The sequence below is a fragment of the Nannospalax galili genome, unplaced genomic scaffold (assembly GCF_000622305.1).
Source record: "Nannospalax galili isolate Female #2095 unplaced genomic scaffold, S.galili_v1.0 scaffold724, whole genome shotgun sequence".
In the NCBI taxonomy this organism is placed as follows: Eukaryota; Metazoa; Chordata; class Mammalia; order Rodentia; family Spalacidae; genus Nannospalax; species Nannospalax galili.
In genome coordinates, this window is record NW_008350617.1 from 521,743 (window position 1) to 543,042 (window position 21,300).

The following is a 21,300-nucleotide window of genomic DNA, read 5'->3' on the forward strand; positions in this document are numbered from 1 at the left end:
GGCTAGGGTTTTAACATTAACATGCTAGCACTGGGCACAGTGGCTCCTGTCTATAATCCTAGCACTTGGGAGGTAGAAGCAAGAGGATCAGGAGTTGGTCATTCTTGACTACATTGCAAATTTGATGCCAGCCTGGATACGTGTAAATTTTTTTTTTTCAAATACAAATTAAAGCTGGGTGTGGTGGCACTCACCTTTAATGCCAGCACTTGGGAGGCAAAGGCAGGTGGCTCTCTGTGAGTTGGAGGCCAACCTGGTCTACATAGTGAGGTCCAGGCTAGCTGGGGATACAGGGAGACCCTGTCTCAAAAAGACCAAAAAAAGACAAAAAAATAATTTGGTATGCTATATTGTTTTAAACTTTATTTTCCTTTTCAACTAAAATGCAAGGCCTCAATTTTGAGTTTATTTTTACTCTTAATATTTAAAAAAATTTATTCATTACTTTTATGTGTATGAGTGTATTGCCTGCATGTAGGTAGGTGCGCCCCTGTCTTGCAATGCCTGAGGAGGTAAGAAGAGGGTGTCAGAAGAGGACCTTGGATCCCCTGGAACTAGAATTACAGTTGGTTGTTACAATCTGGGTCCTCTGCAAGAGCAGCTAGTACTCTTAACCACTAAGCCATCTCTCCAGCCCCATACTCTTAGTATTTTTGCAGTGTTGAAGATTGAACCGAAAGCCTTGTTTATGCTGGGCAGGTTCACCACTGGCTGTAACTTCTGACCCCCAGATTTTTTGTGTTTGGCTCCTGCTGTATCTCAGCACCCAGGCAAGGGGTAGCACATGGTTGCTGCTGAATAAACACATTTTGAATGGGTCATCTCTCTTTGCCATTCACCATCCGAGGATGTGTCCCTTTTCCCCAGACCATGTGAGAACAGAGTCTGGTCAGTACAGCTGCCAGGACTAAGTCAGGCTGGGTGGTCTCACCTTGGCCAGCATGCCATCCACTGCTCCATACTAACTTCTCCCTCCTGTCATTCTGAAGCTCCTGACTTGGATGTATGAGCTGAGAAATGGCCATTGCTGGGCACAGCCTGTCACATGAGGTGGAGCAACCCTGATGTGGGTGGCCACTTATTACTGCGTGACCTTGGGCAGGTCACATTAGTCTGAAGTCAGGTCCATCAGAGTAGCTTTACCACTCACTAACTTGAGCACTGCCCTTCCCCTTCAAGCCTCAGTCTCTTCATCTGTGGAGAGGGTATTTGAGCCAGCCTCTGAGCTGGAGCCACCCAAGAAGTTGTGCTGAACAGGGCAGGAGTTATCTGAACCAACTTCAGCACACCTGCACTAGAGGCCTTGTTTAATGTGATGTAAACTAGCCATATGTGGAGGATGCACCTGAATCAGTCATTCTTTTTTTCATTATTTTTTATTTTATGTGTATGAGTGTATTGCATGCATGTATGTAAGTACACCTGTGTCATGCAATGCCCGAGGAGGTCAGAAGGAGGCACTGGATCTTCTGGAACTGGAGTTATGGACAGTTGTTAGTCGCCATGTGGGTTCTGGGAATTGAACCTGGGTCCTCTGCATAAGCAGTCAGTGATCTTAATCTCTGAGCCCCAGTCATTATTCCTGAGTAAGTGAGTTCCTCTGTATAAACTTCACATGGAGTGTTCCAAAGATTTGAAGGAACTGAGACCCACCCAGGAATCCCCAGACATCAGTCACAGACTGCTTCACTCCCCCACACCCTCTAGCCTCACTGTGGAGATCATGACCACCAAGACTACTGTCCACACAGAGCCTCAGTCCTGGCCTTTTGCTTCCTCTGGGCCTTGCTCCAAGTCCCTCTCTTCCCTCAAGTCAGGAAAGCACTCAGATCTATTGAGTTCTAACTACCAAGTGACAAGGCCAGGTTGCTACCCTGACTTCCGGTGTCTTTGCCTTCCCCAACACTGGCCTTAACACTGGCTGTCACCCTGGGAGGCTGTCTCTCTGGGCCTTTCCAGGTTTTGCTGTCCTCAGCTACTGAGGCCTGGGCATGCCTCTGTCCCAACTCCACCTTTTTCTGTGGTCACAGTTCCAGGCCCTACCTCTTAAACAAGGTCCTGAGACTTGGGCTCCTAGAGTCAGCACATTAAAGGAAGTCCCTATCTCCCTTAGACCTGTGCCTCCAGCTACTCCTGTTGTTATGGCCTTGTAGCCTAGCTTCGGGAAGATTGTGACTCCCCATGCCCTCCACTGAGCCTTTTTTAAAAAATTTTATGTGTATGCGTGTATTGCCTGCATGTAGTTAAGTGCACCCGTGTTGTGCAATGCCCACGGAGATCAGAAGAGGCTGTCGGATCCCCTAGGACTGGAGTTATGGACAGTTGTTAGCTGCCATGTGGGTGCTGGGATTCAAACCCGGGTCTTATGCAAGAACCACTGGTGTTCTTAACTGCTGAACCATCTCTCCAGCCCCCGCTCTCTGAGCCTTCTATCATCCACCTGATCCTCTCACCTGTCCGCTGCCACCCCTTGTAGCAAGGAGGTGTCCTCCAGGAACTCCCTCTGCTCCTCCTTAGGTGACACTCCACCAGTGTTCCTGACCTGCCTGCCTTAAAGAGTGACCCCAGCAAGCTTCCCACTGCCACCTGCCTCCACCTGCCATCCTGTCCAATCCCTGTCAATCTCAGCAGACAGGTTGCCAAGTCAGCATTCATGGTTGGCCTCATTTTACTCCCCAGGGAATCCAATAACCACTTCTTCCTCCTCAAAATTCTTTGTCATCTGGCACCATGGCAGAAACTGGAGATTGGTATTAACCCACTCTGCAGTAAACACAACCATGAATGTCTTTATGAAGCCACGTGCCCAGATGGAGGACATTTCCCAGCCTGTGCAGTTAAGGGTCAAAAGGTAAATTTGGGTTAATAAAACATCTGTGGAAAGTGCTGAAAGTGGTTCTGGGAAGTCCTGACAATCCTTCTCCATCCCCATCCCATCAGCTGCCAGGACTGTGAATATGATGTTTGGGACTCCAGCTAGCTTTTGTTTTGTGACAGGCTCTCGCTATGTAGTTCTGGCTGTCCTGGAACTTGCTATGTAGACCAGGCCAGGCTGACCTTGAATTTACAGAGATCTGCCTGCCTCTGCCTCCCATGTGCTGGGATTATAGACTTGCATCACAATGCCCAGCTCCAGTAACTTCTTTTTGAGACAGGGCCTCCCTATAGTCCCAGCTGGCCTGAAACTTGCTATGTAGAGCAGAATGGCCTCAAACTCACAGACATGCTCCTGCCTTTGCCTCCTGAGTGCTGACAGATTAAAGGTGTGCTCCACCAAGCTCCAACAGCTATCTTTTAAAAATACTTTAGACCAGACTGTGTCCCATGTACCCCAGGCTGGCGTTGAACTCCCAATTCTTCTACTGCCACCTCCAAAGTGGTGGGATTAGAGATGTGCACCACCAAATCCAGATTTTATGGTGCTGAAGATGGAACCCAGGGTTTTGTGCTAGGCCAGTGCTCTACCAACTGGTACATCCCCAGCCCCATAGCTATCTTTCAAAAAAAAATTTTTTTTTAATGTATATGAGCATATTACCTGCATCTAAGCGCACCCATATCATGCAATGCCCGTGGAAGTCAGAAGAGGGGGAACTGGAAGTATGGGATGGTTGTTAGCCACCATGTGTGTGCTGAGAATCGAACCCCGGTCCTCTACAAGAGCAGCAGGTGCTCTTAACCACTGTGCCATCTCTCCAGCCTTACTTTTTCATTTTTGAAGCAGAGTCTCAAGGACTCCAAACTAACCCCAGCACTGCAAGCACTTTCAACTGAGCTACATCTCAAGCCCTCCTCTTTGGAGTTTACATTTTTTGTTTTGTGACAGGGTCTCCTCTATCTCAAGCTGGCTTCAGATTCAACAGTAGCTGAGGCTGACTTTGAACTCTTGATCCTCTTGCTTCCACTTCCCAAATGCTGAGATTACAGGCATGACTCTTCAGGTTTTTTTTTTTTTTTTTTTTTTTTTTTTTTTCTATTTTCAGTCTTACTATGTCGCCCTGGCTGGCCTGGGCACTCTCAAGATTTAAAAAAATTTAATAATTACATTTACTTATTTGGGGGGAGGTGCATGCATATGCCATGGTCAGAGGACAACTTGTGGGAGTTGGTTCTCTCTTTCCACCATATGGGTTCTAGGGCTTGAACTCAGGTCACAAGGCTTGACAGCAAGAGCTCGGCCACCCCTGCCTCTTCATATTTAAAAAAAAATCTTAGGGCCTTGTGTGGTGATACATACCTTCAATTCCAGCACTCTGGTGGCAGAGGCAGGCAGATCTGAGTTCAAGGCCAGCCTGGTCGACATAGTGACTTCCAGGTCAACTGGGGCTACAGGGAGACGGGCTCGAAAAGATCTGTAAAAAAGTGTTTGTGTAAGTCTATACAGGTGCACAATGAATGTGTGTGGAGGCCAAGGGAACACTGCATATCCTCTCTGATTTTCCACCATATTCGAGATAGGGTCTCTCTTTTCTGGCTAGGCTGCTAGCCAGGAACCCCAGTAATCCTCCTGTCTCCACTCCCCCCTCCCCAATCCTCCTAGTGCTGTGGTTACAGGGTCATGTGGCCATGCCTGGCTTTTTACTGGTGCTGGGTGCCAAACTTAGGTCCTCATGCTTGCTCAGCAACCATTACCAACTAAGCCATCTCTCACATTTTTTTTTTTTTTTTGGTGTGCGTGTGTATGAGGAAACCTGTGGGAGTCAGTTCTTTCTTCTACTATATGGGTCTCAGGGATTGAACTCAGGTCATCACGCTTTAGCAGCAAATGCCTTTACTTGCTGATCCACCTCACTGGCTCCCTCTTCATGTTTTTGTTTTTTGGTCTTTTTGAGATAGGGTCTCCCTGTAGCCCCAGTTGGCTTGAACTCACTATGTAGACCAGTCTGGCCTTGAACTCACAGAGATCTGCTTGCCTCTGCCTCCTGAGTGCTGGGGTTAAAGGTGTTGCTTTTGACCAACTGGGCTTGCTTAGCCTAACCAATAGGACTTTTTTTTTTTTTTTTTTTTTGACAGATCTTGTCTAGTCCTAGCTGGCCTGGTGCAATGTAGACCAGGCTGACATTGAACTTGAAAGATACACCTGCCTCTGCCTTAAGAATACCAAGACCTGACTAAAATTTTTGTTTTTGAGATAGGGTCTCCCTGTAGCCCCAGCTGGCCTAGAACTTGCTATATAGACCAGGCTGGCCTCGAACTTGGAGAGATCTGTCTGCCTCTGCCTCCTGCATGCTGGGACTTAAAGTGTGCAGTGCACCACCACACCTGGCTTTTAAGTTTATTTTTAAAACACTTAAAATGTGCTGGGCGTGGTGGCGCACGCCTTTAATCCCTGAGAACTTGGGAGGTAGAGGCAGATGGATCTCTGTGAGTTCAAGGCCAGCCTGGTCTACATAGTGAGTTCCAGGCCAGCTGGGGCTACAGGGAGACCCTGTCTCAAAAAGAATGCCCCCCCCCCAAAACACTTAAAATGTTATTTATGCATGTATGTACATTGTGTGTGGCACAGACGTGCAGATCAGTGGACAACTTTCGGGTGTCGGCTCTCTTCTACAATGTGGATTCTAGGGATTGAACTCAGGTCATTGGACTTGGTGGCAAGCACTTACCAGCTAAGTTGTCATGTGGAAACTGAACCTGGGTCCCCTGTGAGAGCAGCCAGTGCTCTTAATCACCAAGCAAGCTCTCTACCCCATCACTGTGTGGGTTTGTACCCATGAGTCGGTTCATGAAGGCCAGAAGAGGGTGTCATATCCCTCTGAAGGTGGAGTTACAGGCTGGAACAAATCCTGCGAACAGAACTCTTCTGCAAGAACAGTACCCATTCTTAACCCCCAGGCCATTGCTCCAGCCCCTGAACATTTTTTTCCCAGTCTTTTTGTGACAGGGTCTTCCTGTAGCCCCAGCTGTCCTGGAACTCACTATGTAGACCAGGCTGGCCTTGAACTCACAGAGATCCACCTGCCTCTGCCTCCCAAGTGCTGGGATTAAAGGTCTGCACCACCATGCCTGGCTCCCTGAATATTTTTTTAAAACTCTTATTTTCTTCAATTCAGTGTTTGATCAATTAGCACTGGAAAGTTGCGCTATATAGCTTTCAGTCTTTTTTCTTTGTAACAAACAAAAGCCAGAAACATAACACAAATACATGTGGTTTCTAGGGTACACACACACTGCTGCTGGCAGGCAGGTGGTCTAGAGCCTTGGTAAAATGGCACAGTAAGGACCCTGCACACATGAAGCTATGGGAGGACCACTGCCCAGGATGAGCTCACCGGGGAGGAACGGGATCAGGGTTCTTGGGAAGAATGCCAAGAAAGAGGCAGCTACCTACAGAGACCTGTATTCCCAGTTGTGAGGCCCTGGAAACTCTCTCAGCTTTCAGGCAGTTTTAACACCAGATGCATTCTGGGTACAACAGACACCCCTTCTTTTCCTCAGTGCAGTGCAATGGGAAAACATTGGCAGGCCATGGGTTTGGTTGGCTGATCACATGGTGACACAGGAAGAGGCCTTTCCAATTTAGTATTTAAAGACACAACAACGAGCTCACCGGGGAGGAACGGGATCAGGGTTCTTGGGAAGAATGCCAAGAGAAAGACAGCTACCTACAGAGACCTGTATTCCCAGTTGTGAGGCCCCCTGGACTCTCTCAGCTTTCAGGCAGTTTTAACACCAGATGCATTCTGGGTACAACAGACACCCCTTCTTTTCCTCAGTGCAGTGCAATGGGAAAACATTGGCAGGCCATGGGTTTGGTTGGCTGATCACATGGTGACACAGGAAGAGGCCTTTCCAATTTAGTATTTAAAGACACAACAACCAGGCAAGTGCTGCAGTTATTTTTAGTTAAAAGAAAAACAGCCTTTTCCAAGGGCAACAAAGTGAACTGAAGGTCAGAGGAAGCTGGGTGTGAGCTTCTCACAAGCTAGTGCTCCAAAGCCTGGGAATGAGGCTGGAGGCTTCCAGGGAACCAACTGCAGCAACAGAGGGACTCCAGTGAGGAGGAGGGCTGCCAACCTACCCCTGATCACTGGAATGGTCGACATGGGCTCTCAGATGACCTTCAGCACCAACTGACATGATTAACCCTAATATTCTTGGGGGCATTAAATTAAGGAATGACACAAGGATCCAAGACAGTGGCTCATTCAGTTGGATTCTGAATCACAATCAGGAAATAGTCTTTATCTGAAAGAGAGAAAAACAGAAAAATGTAAAATAACAGCAACTCCTTAGTCATTTAAGCTGTCAGAAGCATCACTGCTCAGGCCACTCTCACAGCTGCAGACAAGATAACCTCTGCCTTTCTTGTGTGGCTCCTACCAATAGCTGCTGGGAAGTGGAGTCTCTCCATACAGGGCAGTGGGCACTCCACACACCTGACTTTTGAATTTTTATTAAGATTTCAGGGCTGGCCAGATGGCTCAGTTAGTAAAGGTACCTGCTGCCAAGCATGATGACCTGAGTTTAATCCCTAAGACCCACGTGGTAGAAGGAGCACCAGCTCCCAAGGGCTGTTCTCTGACTTCCACATGGACACTGTAGCACACAAGTGCCCACACACAGAGAAAAAATGCAAATAGGATTTCAAAAATATGCTAGACACTTTAGTTTGTCTAATAAGCCTAATAAGCCTGTTGACTGGCTTGTTGCTGGTCTCTACCGTCTACAAAATGGGTGGCCTTCTTCAGTTCTCCTCATGGAGAGGACACCCTGAAAGGTCACAGGAAATTATGTGCTTGTTTGGAGCATTTTCCAATGCTGTAGTCTCTGAGTCAGGTTCTCCACAGAGGTGCTGGGCCTCATTTATTAAGAAACAGGGCAAAGTGCTATCTGTCAAGGCTATTCATTTGTTGATTCTGTTACAATCATGCTTGAAGATCAGCTCATTTATTTTCTGTGTTACTAGAGGTAGAACCCAGGGCTTTGGACATGCTAGGCAAGTGCACTAAAGTTATTCCCCTGACCCTCAAGTTCATTTATGGACTTTAGGTCCAGGTACTCCATGCAGCACATCATGTCAAATGAAGCCTTGCTGAGCTTAATAAAGGTGCCTCAGGAGACGTGGTGAGGGTAAAGAAGAAACAACATAGTTTGGTCCTGTGGGCTTGTGCCTTGGATGCCCCTGATCTTGGGGCAAAGGACATAGGTTCTGCAGGTATATGTAAGTTGCCACTCAAATCTCAGTTCTATACATCTGTAGGTATCTGCTTGACTTCCAAAGCATCTTCAGGGCAAACTTCTCAGGCAGGATACCTTTAGCTCCATAAAATCCCTTCCCTTTCCTTATCTGACATAGCAGCAGCCTGCTTTCCCTTCTCTGTTTGATCCTCCCACAACAGCAGCAGGTGGGCACGGATTGCCTTCTGGTTTTCAGGAATGACAGGTTCAGAGGGCTTTTAAACTAGATCATCCACCTAGGGAGCTGCTGGCCCACCCAAAGCAGCTGACGGAAGGATATGGCCAGAGCCAGAGAATCTGCCTTTCTTTTTGGTCTTTTTGAGACAGGGTCTCCCTGTAGCCCCAGCTGACCTAGAACTCACTATGTAGACCAGGCTGGCCTTGAACTCAGAGATCCACCTGCCTCTGCCTCCAGATTGCTGGGATTAAACACATGCGCCACCACACCCAGCTAAGAATCTGCCTTTCTAAAGTTCCTAGGGACATTGTAGGTTCTGGGAGAGCCACTAGCTGATAGTTTAAGGTGAGTCAGCTGTTAATGACAAATACAGAATTCGAACTTCAACCTCATTGGACTTGAGTTAGTTTCTACCACAGGTTTGGATGTCGGCTTTCCTGAGCTTGAAAAGAAAAGTGCAAAGGCACGTGGGGCAAAGCTGTCTGGTTCGAGTTCATTTCTGCCCACTTACTAATCAGGCTGAAAACATTTACCAAGGATTCCATGCACCTGTGTCAACCCTTCTCTTGTGGCATCTGAACAACCCCAGAGTCACTCTAGGCAGTGCTAATGCGCCCCTATTTTACTAATAAGCCCACAACATCTGACTGTTTTAAGTAACAAGAAACACAAGTGACTAAGTTTCCTGGCTAAGCAATTTGCACACATGAAGAACAAACTGGGTGGGATGGCTAGGGGAAGGGGCACACTCAGGAGGCAGGGGCAGGTAGATCTCTTTTTGACGCCAGCCTGGTTTATGCAGCAAATTTCATGCCAGCTAGAACTGCACAGTGAGACCCTATCTCAAAAAAAAAAAAAAAAAAAAAAAAAAGATTTTACAAGCCAGAGCTGGAGAGATGCCTCAGGGGTTAAGAGTGAACACTGCTCTTCCAGAGGACCTCAGTTTCTCATGTTGGGTAGCTCATAATCACCTGTAACTCCACATCCAAGGGATCTGATGCTCCCTTCTGGCCTCTTTGGGCACCTGCACTCACGTGCACATCCCTACAAATAGACATACACATTACTAAAAAAAAAAAAAAACTTAAGTTTTTTTATTTTTATGTGTGTTATGCCTGCATGTGTGTAAGTGCCATGCAATGGACGCAAAGGGCAGAAGAGGGCATCAGAGCCCCTGGAACTGGAGCTGGATGGTTGTTAGCTGCCATGTGGGTGCTGGGATTTGAACCTGGTTCTTTGTAAGAACAGCTGGTGCTCTGAACCACTAAGCCATTTCTCTAGCCCCATAACTATCTTAAAAAAAAAAAAACAAAAAAAACCAAGCCAATAAAAACAAACACAATCAACAAAACTAGTAGCTTTTTTTATTCCAACCTATCAAGTTCTAAATCCTGTAATACCCTATCAAGTACTCTGTAGTGTTTATTTTTTATTTTACATCTTAAAATTTATTGTGTATGGGTTGGAGAGATGGCTCAGCGGTTAAAAACACTGGCTGTTCTTGCAGAAGACCTGGCTTTGAATCCCAGCACCCACATGGCAGCTAACAACTGTCCGTAACTCCAGTTCCAGGGGATCCAACGGCCTCTTCTGTCCCTCCACAGGCATTGCATGACATAGGTGCACTTACCTATGTGTAGGCAATACACGCATACACATAAAAATAAAAATTTATTGTGTATGTATATGGGTGTATGATACAGCATGCATGTGGAAATCATAGGACAACTTGTGGGACTCAGTTCTTCTTCCATCATGTGGATCCTACTAATCAAACTCAGGTGGTCAGGCTTGGTGGCAAGCACCTTTACTAGCTGAGCCAAGCGGCCAGCCAGGGAAGTAATGTTTTAAAGGTTATTTGTGCTGAATCAAACATTAATAAATGAAACCATATTTGTCTTCAAACATCTGGTGCTAGCTGGGTGTGGTGGCTACACCTTTAACCCAAGCACTGGGGAGGCAGAGGCAGATGGAACTCTGTGAGATTAAGATTGAGGCCATCTTGGTCTCCATAGTGAGTTCCAGGCTTTCTGTGGCTACAGGGAGATCCTGTCTCAAAAAATAAAACAAAAAACCCAAAACCAACCAACCAAAAAGTCTTGCACAGGCTATTTAGTGCCAAAAGGGGATAAAATCTGGTAAAATATGAAGATCCAAATTTCTGAAACCATCTCTTATTGGCCTGGAAAGCTTGGCCAATTATGTGAGTAGGAAGAGACTGTAGATCTCCTTTCAGGCAGGGCCACTCCTGACTGCCCATACTGCATGGCTCTCTTCCAACTTACAACTAGGCCTAATCCACACTGGAGCTTCCCCCGGGGGCTTATGCTTAATCCCCAGGCAATCAAACCCTCATGTCCCTGAGTTCTGTCGGTGGCTCCTGCCCACAGAGGTTTTGGCACCTATTTTTGTATTGGTCACATTGAATTGGTTATGCCAAAATGTTTTCATCTTTAAATGCCATGCCCTAAACTTGACCCTACCCCTCTACTGAAAACCCTGGCCCACAGCACAGGGTGTCTACAATGAAGGGAGGTTAAGAAAGTTATATGGGGCTGGAGAGATGGCTCAGCGGTTAAGGGCATTGGCTGCTCTTGCAGAAGACACAGCACCCACAAGGTAATTAACAACCATTTGTCAATTCCAGTTCCAGGGCATCCAATGCCCTTTTTCTGACCTTTGTAGGCTTTGCACGACTTGGATGCACTTACATACATACAGGCAAAACACTCATACACATAAAATAACAAAATAAAAGAAAAAAAGAAAAGAAAGTCATCTGTTCACTATCTGATGTATCTGTTTAACACCGTGCTTAGAAGTCTCTGTACTCACTGAACTTACTGTCTAGAGGAGAAAACAGTGGAAATGTGGACAAAAGGCTGGCCAGTCAACAAGGATGGTACGTGCCAGCAGCAGGGTGATGTAAGAGAAGGGCCCAGGAAGGGCTGAAGGCTCCAAGGAGCAGCAGTGTGGCTGCTGCAGCATGGCAACCCCAAGAAACACTACTGTGTTTATGGCCACCTCAACACGTCACCCAGCTTCCAGCAAAGCCAACAGTGTGTGTCAGAGAATGAAGGAGAGGGAGAATGAAGGAGAGGGTGATGGCATATGCATTCTTGGCAGGCCTCCCCCATGCTGCTCAGGTAAGAGTCTGCCCACTTTATCTTCATCTCCACTGATGAGACCATGGAGCCACTGGGCCTGTGACTTCAATGAGAACTTCTAACTTGGGAGTTGCCTTGTCCAGATTCAAGCACCAACTATCCTCAAGGGCTCTCAAGGCCAAGTTGGAGATGCAGTTGCACTGAGATGAGACTTGAATGGCCAGGACTTTAGACATCTCTGCCCTTCCTAAAGCTTTAGGTAGAGAGACACTGTTCAGTGAGTTTGTCTCTGTGGGACCCCATTATCTGCCCTTGCTTTGTACTGAGCTCCCAGGTCTGCTCTGACGTACAGTTAATGGAAGGATGATTCCCAATCCTCTCTGGGGTGTGGGGGGAGTTTCTATTCAAATTTGATTCCAAGGCATCGCCTAATCTGATTTTACAGATTCTTCCAGATGGGGTACCCCAGAGGATCACAACAGCACAGTCCCTACCTGATGTGGTTATCGACATGTTCTGTGATTCACACAAGGTCAAGTTATAAGAGGCAAAGCTGGAGAAACAGATTCCATGCCTCCACCAGTCTTTTCTCCCCTGACAGAATCAAGCATCAGTTGACAGGTGCTGTATTATGCATGTATGGCCTGTTTCTGGAATAAATGCGCTGGAATTATCCTATGTTCAATGACTGATTCTAAGGTTCTCCTTCCATCTTTCTAAGCAGGTGGAATGGGTTGAAAAAGGAACAGACCTGGGAAAAGAAGTAACACTCATCTGCTGCTGGGAATGGTTGAACCCCATTCCCCTACACAAACATCACCTCCTACCCCTCAGCACCTGCTCACAGATCAGAGCCACACAGCCTAGTACAGTGTCTGGGGTCCCTTCTAAGTTGCACCTAAGTCTCACTTTTCATACCTCCCTATACAGACAAGCTGTTTTGCAACCTGAATGCACCAACATGTGAGAACCCATGCACAGTCAGTTATGGCTTAACCAAAAGACAGGGTGAGAGAGAGGTAACCATGCCAAACTAGTCCTGGGGAACCTATCTGCCACTCATCTGGGAGTGAGGTGAGGAAGGGCATGGAGGTGGCCCTATGGCTCCCTGCTGTGGGCTGTTCTTGTGCCTTCTCCCAGGGTGAGCATCTCATCACCCTGACAGTGACCTTAAAGCCTAAACACAGAATTGCTTATAGCAAGCATTTCACTGACAAATCAAAATAGCAATCTTCTTCAGTGCTGGTGGGGAAGCTGGCTGCATATATCAGATAGGATTGTTACGTTTTGGCTTTGAATACCAAATCCTTTTTCACCTAAAAATAGCTCCCCCACCCCTTTGCCTCAATCATACTTTCCTGACCCTCAATTCAGCTCCAACATTCCTGCTTCTGGGAAGCTTTTGCTGATGGCCCAGGCAGACCTGATCACCTCTTCCATATCCCAAATTCTCCTGGAATTCTTACCAAGCTAAGGGTGATCAATGTTATGCTTGTGTGTCTTTCTCCCTCATGAAATCACAATTCTTCTGTTAGGCCTGCTGAGGATCTGTTGGGGGACATTCTCTGAGGCACACCAGCTGGATGCTGACTAGGAAGTGAAGCAACCCCACTCCTATCACCCAGGTCCTCCTTGGAGCTGTGGGACACCTTCCTGATAAGCCACTGAGAATCTGCTGGGGGGAGGAGGGTTGGGGGTCCTGTCAATAAGTGGAGAGGTATAAGAACCCTTACCTGGTGCAACCATAATTTCATTTTTCTTGGAACGAATTCGGAGGAAGGTCAGGTCATTCTGTGGGTCAATTTCACGCACAGTGCTCCGTGCCTTCAAGATGAAGTTGTGCATGAGGTTGGCATACTGTGTGGTAGTAGGATTGTCCATGGTGCTTTTGATGGGAATACCTGTGGGGGGAACAGATGGAAACTACGCAGTTCATGGGAGCCCCTTTCTGCTGAGCTCCTCATCCCACACCACCAATTCTAGAATACTGGGCTGGCAGTTAACAGTCATTGCCACTATTTGCAGAAGGCTTGCTATGTGACAGGCACAATGTTGGGAACTTAAGAGGGCCGGTGCAGGCCCAGAACCCTTAGTGGGTGGCACTGCCATGTTCATTTGCCTCCCAGGCAAACAGGAGTCCCGACTGATGGGGTGCTCATCATCATTTATGGCACACAACGGATGAGGATTTAGATGTAGGACTATGGGATCCACTCAAGACTCCTTTCTCAGGGCCATACTGCCTGACTGGGTTCTGATAATAAAAGAGAGATGCTCCTTTGTAACACTTAAGAGCCTGAACCAGGAGGGCAGCTCTTACAAGTATGTAGAATGAAAAGGATGAAGAAATAAAAGGCCTAACCCATTACTGTTCTTACCCAAGGTTGGCTCAAGGCCCAGCAATAAGCATGTGTACACATGATGGTGCCCTGCCCTCCTAGAATATTTCTAGTTTACGCACACCCTTTGTAAGCAGCACTGCTTTCTCTTTCAAAAAGCCAACTAAGGGACTGGAAGTATAGCTCAGTGCTAGGTATGTACTTGGTGTGTCTGAGACCCTCGGTCCAATACCTAGCACAGCACAGCAAAACATTAACAAGAGCCCAGGACGTGGACATTCCACAAATTCAACATTCCTCTACTGCTGAATAGTTAGGCCAGGATTTTACTAGTATAATTAACTGGGCAATGAGCATCAAGTCTCTTTTTTTGAGGATTGAACAATTAAATGGACACCACCTCCTGAGTGCCTACTGTCATGGAGATGAGGAATGTGGCTCAACTTGAGCAACCTCAAGACACAAGTGGGTCATTAGGTGCCTGTGAATTGGCTGACCTGTCCTGTCAGAAGGCTCCATCCACGAGAAGCCTGACATTTCTGAAGAATGTAGTACAAGTGACTCCTCACATCCATGCAGCCAGGACCCTGCTGATCTCAGTCTAAGTGACCAGTCCAGAGATTAGCCGAAAGCAGCCATCCAACTTTGTCTTAGGGCACTAGGAACAGAAGTGTGGGCAGAAGGGTATACAATGGCAAAACAAGCAGTTGAGCCAGAGGGGCTCGTGAGCCAACTGGAGTTTCGAGAACAGGGTGCAGTAGTCATTTGCCTTTAAGGGACAGATGTTCAGGTCTGAAGGCTATTGGACTTTGGATGGCAACAATGTGCATAGTAGGACCCCATGAGGCCTTGCTCTACAGCTGTCCTTCCTGAGGATGGCAGTGTGACTAGAGCCTTCTATATCTACCCACAACGGGGTGAGCCTAGAGGGGCCCTGGTCTCATGGCCTGGGCTCACTCCCCAGTTCTCCTTCACTGCTTTGTGGACTTAGGACAGTGACTTCACTTCTCTAGCCTTCACTGCCTCACCTGTTAAATGATATCTCTGAGGAATGAATATTGCTTATTTCATTTAAGAATGTTTTCTAGGTGTCTATTTTAAAAAATTCTGGGGCTGGAGAGATGGCTCAGCAGTTAAGAGCACTGACTGCTCTAGCAGAGGACCTGGGGTTCGATTCCTAGCACCCACATGGCGGCTAACGACCGTCTGTAACTCCAGTTCCAGGTGATCCAACACCCTCTTCTGACCTCTGAGGGCACTGTACCACATGGGTGCACTTGCATGCAGGTAATATACTCATACACATAAAATAAAAAAAAAAAAATTTTAAAAAATGCTGTTTGTCATCAGCTTCATCCTACTAACATGAAGGGCTATGCTATGACTGTTCCTACAACCTAGCCAGGAACCAACTTTTAAGCTCACCTTTGGGCACTGATGGTAAGAAGCCCAGTAGATTTGAGGCTTGGTAAGTTAGTAAGAGAGCTCAGACCCTTTGACCTTAACCCTTGTTTTTTCTTTTCTAGACAATGTCAAGGCAGGTCGTGAACTTGATACATAGCAAGTCTGACCTCTTGCTGCCACCTTCCAATTGCTGGAGTTACAGACATGTACAACCATGCCCACCAGACCTCCATTTTCTATGTATCACAGGTCACCTCCTTACCAGTCCCTCTGAAGAGCTTTCCTTCCATCTTTTGCTCATTCATCAATCCTTTGGTCCCTGATGACATCACCCACCTCCAGTGGTAGTCAGCGCTCCTAAAGTCCCAGTGCCAGTACTATACAGTTTCCCTTTGGAGAAGTTACAACCTAGGTACCACACTATTAGGGAAGTGGTCATTTCATCCATCTCCACTGTAAGCTCCCTGAGGGTAGGACCTACTCTGATCTGCTCACTAAGGGCTGTGGTTAGAATGCATTGCATTTTCAAATCAAAGGGGCTAATGGTATCAATGACCAAGGTTTGTTCATTTAGCACACTGGGGCCATGCTAGATGGATAGTCAGTGTTCCATGGTGACTCAAACAAGGTCCTTGCCTTCACCAACCTTCCACAGCCAAACTGTCGGTATCAGCAGCAATATGTATGTGCCTGTCTTTTCCTACCACGCATACTGATTTTTTTTTCATTTTTAAAAATTTAATAACCACATGATTAGAAGCAGCATTTCAATACAGCTTTAACATATTCAGTAACACATTCCAGAGCAAGGATACATCTCTTTCAAAGGTAACTGTAAATTTTTAGGTTGGTTTATGTTATTTTTACACATGCTAGCAAGACAGTTTTAACTTACATCCCTAGCTCAAAGCTGCAAGTTTTAGGACAAGAGCGCTAAATGCCTGCCAGGCAAGATGTGACTTGCACCACTGGTACAATAGTAACCTGAAGGTTATGGGGGTAACGATTTTCTGATTGGCTCTGAGGTTTGTTTTTATGCCTGGTATTATAAACATGGGCAAAAAGCCATGGCGTGTGTGGTCCTAAGTCCTAGGAGAGAACCTATTACTGTTGTTTTGCTAAATGGACATGCTGTCAACTGCCTTCTAAATGTTTATTTTTATACCCATAGAGTAGTGCTGCTGTCAGCCTTGGCTAGAGGAATCTTCTGCAGTGGACAGCAATACAGAGACTCATGGCTGGTCAAGTACTGAGAATAAGTGACTGTTGAGTGCACAGCCCTAAACAGGACATCCGTTATTAACCCCTGAAGGCTCAGGCAACACTGAGGAAGAGGGGGCAAAAAGAATGTGAAGAGCCAGAGGATGGGGAATGCAGTGAAAGGCTGTCTTCTGGACATGACATGGCCATTGCACTCAGGCACTCACTACAGCTATAGGTACCTGGACAAGACCTGCACAAGGTCAAGCCACCAAGGTCAATCAACATTCCAGCAGGCAGCAGTAACTGGACTCAGAGAGTCACAAAACAAAAACCAAACAAAGCAAAACAGAAAAGAGGACATCAAGGTGGGAGTGGGACCTGCTGGTAGGGTATCAGGAGGAGTGGGAAGGGAGAGCTGGGGGTGTATGATTAAGATACATCATAAGGGTTGGAGAAATGGCTCAGTGACTAAGAGCACTTGCAGCTGCTGCAGAGGACCTTGGTTCAGTTCCCAGCACCCACATAGTGGCTCACAAGCTATAACTCCAGATCAGGGGTCATGATGCCCTCTTCTGGCGTCCATAGGCACTGCATTCATACATGCAGACAAAATACTTATACACAAAAAAATAAAAATAAATAAATCTTTTATTTATTTATTAGTCTTATTGAGACAGGGTCTCCCTGTAGCCCCACTATGAAGATCAGGCTGGCCTTGAACTCAGAGATCCGCCTGCCTTTGCTGCCTGAGTGATGGGATCAAAGGTATGTGCCACCACTCCTGGCCCCTAAATAAATCTTTCAAGGATCAGCTACATAGCAAGTTCAAGGCCACCCTAGGCTACACCTTGTCTTAAAAAGGAGTGTGGGGACAGTGAGATGCCTCAGTGAGTAAAGGTGCTTGCCACTCAAACATGGCAACCTGAGTTTGAGCCCCAGAACCCATGGAAAGGTGGGAGAGAACTGACTTCTGAAAGCTGACCCCACATATACACAGGCACACATGTAGAAACACAACAATAAGAAAAAGTAACTAAAATAAGAATTCCAAGTGGCTGTAACGAATGGATTAGTTTGGGAATCACTGTGGTCTAGAGGGATGAAGCACTTGGTGGCTGCCCCCAACAACAAGGGAACCTAACTAGGTGAAAAGACTTCTGTAAACAAGTGTCTCAGAGCCCAGAACTGATGGTGACAATGAGTATTAAGTGTTTTGCACTGCTCAGACTTTATAACCATGTATTACAGATATATGAATCAGTTTACAGGCTTAAGTGAATTGCTGAGGGTCGTGCAGTTAGTCAGGAGGGGAAACAGGATACAAGCTCAGAAGACAGAGACCTTTGCCTTTAGGACCTGGGGACCACAGAACTGTTGCTACTGTAGTTCTTCACAGCATAGTGTGGGACAGACCACAGAAGTACAGAGTATACTTAAACTTTAGCTCTGTAATGACAGGCCCATCAACTGAATTTCTAGACTCAGTTTCCTCCATTGTAAATGCAGACCATGGCTGCTTGAAGGAGTCAATTAAGCAGAATGGCCGGGAAGCACTAGTCCTAGGCCTGGAAGAGCAGGTATTCCCCGCTAGTTCCCATGTTTATCACCTCTAGTACAGCCAGAAAACTAGTATCCATATTTTACTAGCTGTTCAAGTCCAGAAGAGAGGGAAAAGCTATGGGCACAGGTACACACATGCACACACACATGCATATGAGCATATGTGTGTGTGTGTGTGTGTGTGTGTGCGCGCGCACACACAGACAAATCAACTAGAGAATAACTTTCAGAAAAGTAGACTCAACACAAATGGACACATAATACCCATCTAATGGGCACACAAGTGCAGAACACCACAAACTGGTTAATAAACATTGTACCCAGCTGGGCATGGTGACTCACATCTATAATCCCAGCACTTGGGAGGCCAAGGCAGAAAAGACTGAAGTAGAAAGAATGCCAAAAATTTGAGGCCACCCTGGGCTACATAGTAAGACCTTGCTTTAAAATAAAAAAAAAAAAAAGTACTGGGGCTGGAGAGATGGCTCAGTGGTTAAGAACACTGACTGCTCTTGCAGAGGACCCGGGTTCAATTCCCAGCACCCACATGGTAGTTAATAACCACCTGTAGCTCCAGTTCCAAGGGATCTGATCTGAAACCTTCTGACCTCTGAGGGCATGGCATGACACAGGTGCACTTACACATGTGCAGACGTAATACACTCATACACATAAAATAAAAATAAAAATTTTAAAAAAAGTACTGATACTTAAATTTTTTTGCTTAAAGGAAATAAGGGTCTAGCTTAGTGGGTGTGAGGGTTCAATTCTTAGCATTAAGGATGATTTTGAACTTAGAAGAAAAATACCCCTCATACATAAATATAATTAAGAGTAACAACTATGATTATTACATGGGAAATGAGTCTGATGATCACAAGGACTGAAAAAGCACAGAAAACTGAAAACTATGATCAGGGCAGTGGAACTGATCACGTTCCTATTTAAAAAGTTAGGACTTTATGGGGTTGTGGATTTAGCTCAGTGGTAGAGCACTTGCCTAGCAAGCACAAGGCCCTGGGTTCAGTCCTCAGCTCTGGAAAAAAAAAAGCTAGGACTTCAAAAAAAAATTAGAACTTTCACTAAAACAAGTTTAATGAGAAAAGAAAAAAATTAGAACTTTCAGTCTAGGTGGTGTGCCTGTAATGCCAACACATGAGAGGCAGAAGCAGGAGGATGAGTTCCTGGACCACTTGGGTTACATAGCAACAGAGGAAAAAATTCCAAAGAACAGTACTACAACATTGAAAATGGTGAAAAGAAACAAAGTTAGAATGAATTGGGATACATGGAGGGATTGAGGAAGGGCAATGTCATCCATGTTTAGGCTGTTTTCTGGGTGGGTGCAGGCCACAGTGGGAGGGTCTACCTTCTGTGTTCACCACGATGATTCCCTGTACTCCTTTTTGGCTCTGAAGTCTCTTCAGTGTCTCCTCCACCTCTGCCTACCAGAAAAGGAGACTAAGATTAGGATGCCAAGTAGACTGGATGAATTTCCTCACACCCCAGGCAGATGAATGATACATTCATCTAACAAGCAACACCCAGGCATTTGGCACCACCCCAAACTCCGTGGGCCTGTGTGGAGTGGTCCTAGGTCACCACTTGCACCCAGCCCATCAACTCCCACCTCCAGCATGAGGAAAGGCTGCTACTGGCCCTTTGCCCACCATGCACTGATTATCTCCCCACCCACCAGCTATTTGAGAGCAGAATATAAACAACATTCACGGGTATACAGACACACCCATGACTCACACATGTGCTATAGGACTCTGATGACTTGAAAAAAACAAACAGTAGTTTCTAGCAGGAAAAGCTTTGTTATCAATGGCCCAAACATCACAAATGAAAACATTCCAAAGGGAGGAAAGTGACCTATGAGGATAAACTCAGTGACTTAATAAGCTGACACCCTAGCCAGGGTAACACATGGCATGCAGCCACAGGAAATGAGTCTTGGGAAGGGGCTCATTAATCCTGATTATCTAAGGCTACCCAGGGTAGGACACTGTAGCACATGAAACTTGTAATGAGAGGACAATGAGATGTTTGGGGTCTACCTCTTGTCATTCATGGCCTTCTAAACTGTCACTTCCACTGACTGTATCTTTCCTGTCCCAGTCTTTTTACCATACAAAGCTTTCTTCTCTGCTGAAATCCAATGGTCTTCTAGATCACCCAAGATATCACCTCTTCTAAGAAGCCTATATGGAGTCTTGCCTACTTCCCAAGCACTTGGCTGTGCCTCTCAGGGCATGTGTCAGGCACTATCTCTAATTACTTAGGCTCTAGAGTGGTCTGCAGAATAGGAGCTCCATAAACAGATGCCTAACTGACCTAGGCCTAACTCTCCTTACAGCTGGAAACTGGCCTTGAGGAGTGCTTGTTTTCAAGATGCCTCTTCCAAATATCCACAATCCAGTCAGAAGGTCCTCAAGGGTGGAGGGTCCTGGAAACAGGACTTTCATTCACCAAGAATGAAATGAATGGTTCCCTACTCCCTGGAGCAAAATGGTTGAGGGCTCCTACACAACTGGTGGCGACAGCACAATGAATTTGTTTTTCTGAAAGGCACAAGGTTAAGAGTCCAGTCACCACCACTCTACCCAGTGAAGAAAGAATATTCTCAACTGCTGAAGGGAGGGGCAAAAAGCTCCTCCTACAAAGTGGGAAATATCCTGACACATCTAAAATCTGGAGCCTTGGTAAAGGACAGGACTGGGTCTGTGCAGGAGAGCACAATTAGTGGGTCTTGTATGTCTAGAATCCCAGGTCATTCACAACTTTTACTGAGCTCTTATTGTGTGAGGTACTGTCCTGGAGGTGGGCAGGAGTAGGATAAATCTGGTCAGGACCCTCCTCCCCCATTCATATATGTTTCTTAATCTTTGTGTGTCTACCCACTGACCTATATTTTCAGCCCTTTCTTAATTTATTTATTCACTTATTTGAGACAGGGTCTTACTACATAGCCCTGACTGGCCTGGAACTCATCAAGATTCCCCTTGCCTTTTCCTCCGAGTGCTGGTATCAAATGCATGCACCAATAAATTTTAAAAATATATTTTATTTTTAATGTGTGCATGAGTGTATTGCCTGCATGTATGTGAGTGCACCCGTGTCACAAAAATGCCACGGAGGTCAGAAGAGAGCTCTGGATTCCCCTGGAACTGAAGTTAAGAACCGGTTTGTAGCCACCACGTGGGTGCTGGGAATCGAACCCAGGTCCTCTGCAAGAGCAGTCAGTGCTCTTAACCGCTGAGCCATTTCTCCAGCTCCAGTTCCAAATAAATTAAAAAAAAAATAATACTACAGGGCTGGGCGT

At 46.2% G+C, this 21,300-nt stretch overlaps 1 protein-coding gene across 2 annotated transcripts in view; it reads right to left on the minus strand.

Moving 5' to 3' along the window:
• Positions 1–6,824: 6,824 nt before the first annotated feature.
• Dynlrb1 (dynein light chain roadblock-type 1) overlaps positions 6,825–21,300 on the minus strand; it is a 15,847-nt gene continuing 1,371 nt past the window's right edge. Inside the window, exons 2-4 of one of the 2 annotated variants that reach the window (XM_008847892.3) lie at positions 19,342–19,417; positions 13,200–13,367; positions 6,825–7,188 (exon numbers count right to left, since the gene is read on the minus strand). In XM_008847892.3, the coding sequence (XP_008846114.1) occupies positions 7,145–7,188; positions 13,200–13,367; positions 19,342–19,417 (288 nt within the window). In that variant the 3' untranslated portion in view covers positions 6,825–7,144. Of the gene's footprint in view, positions 7,189–9,344; positions 9,404–13,199; positions 13,368–19,341; positions 19,418–21,300 lie in introns of those variants that run through there. The other variant, XM_017801890.2, reaches the window with a different exon arrangement.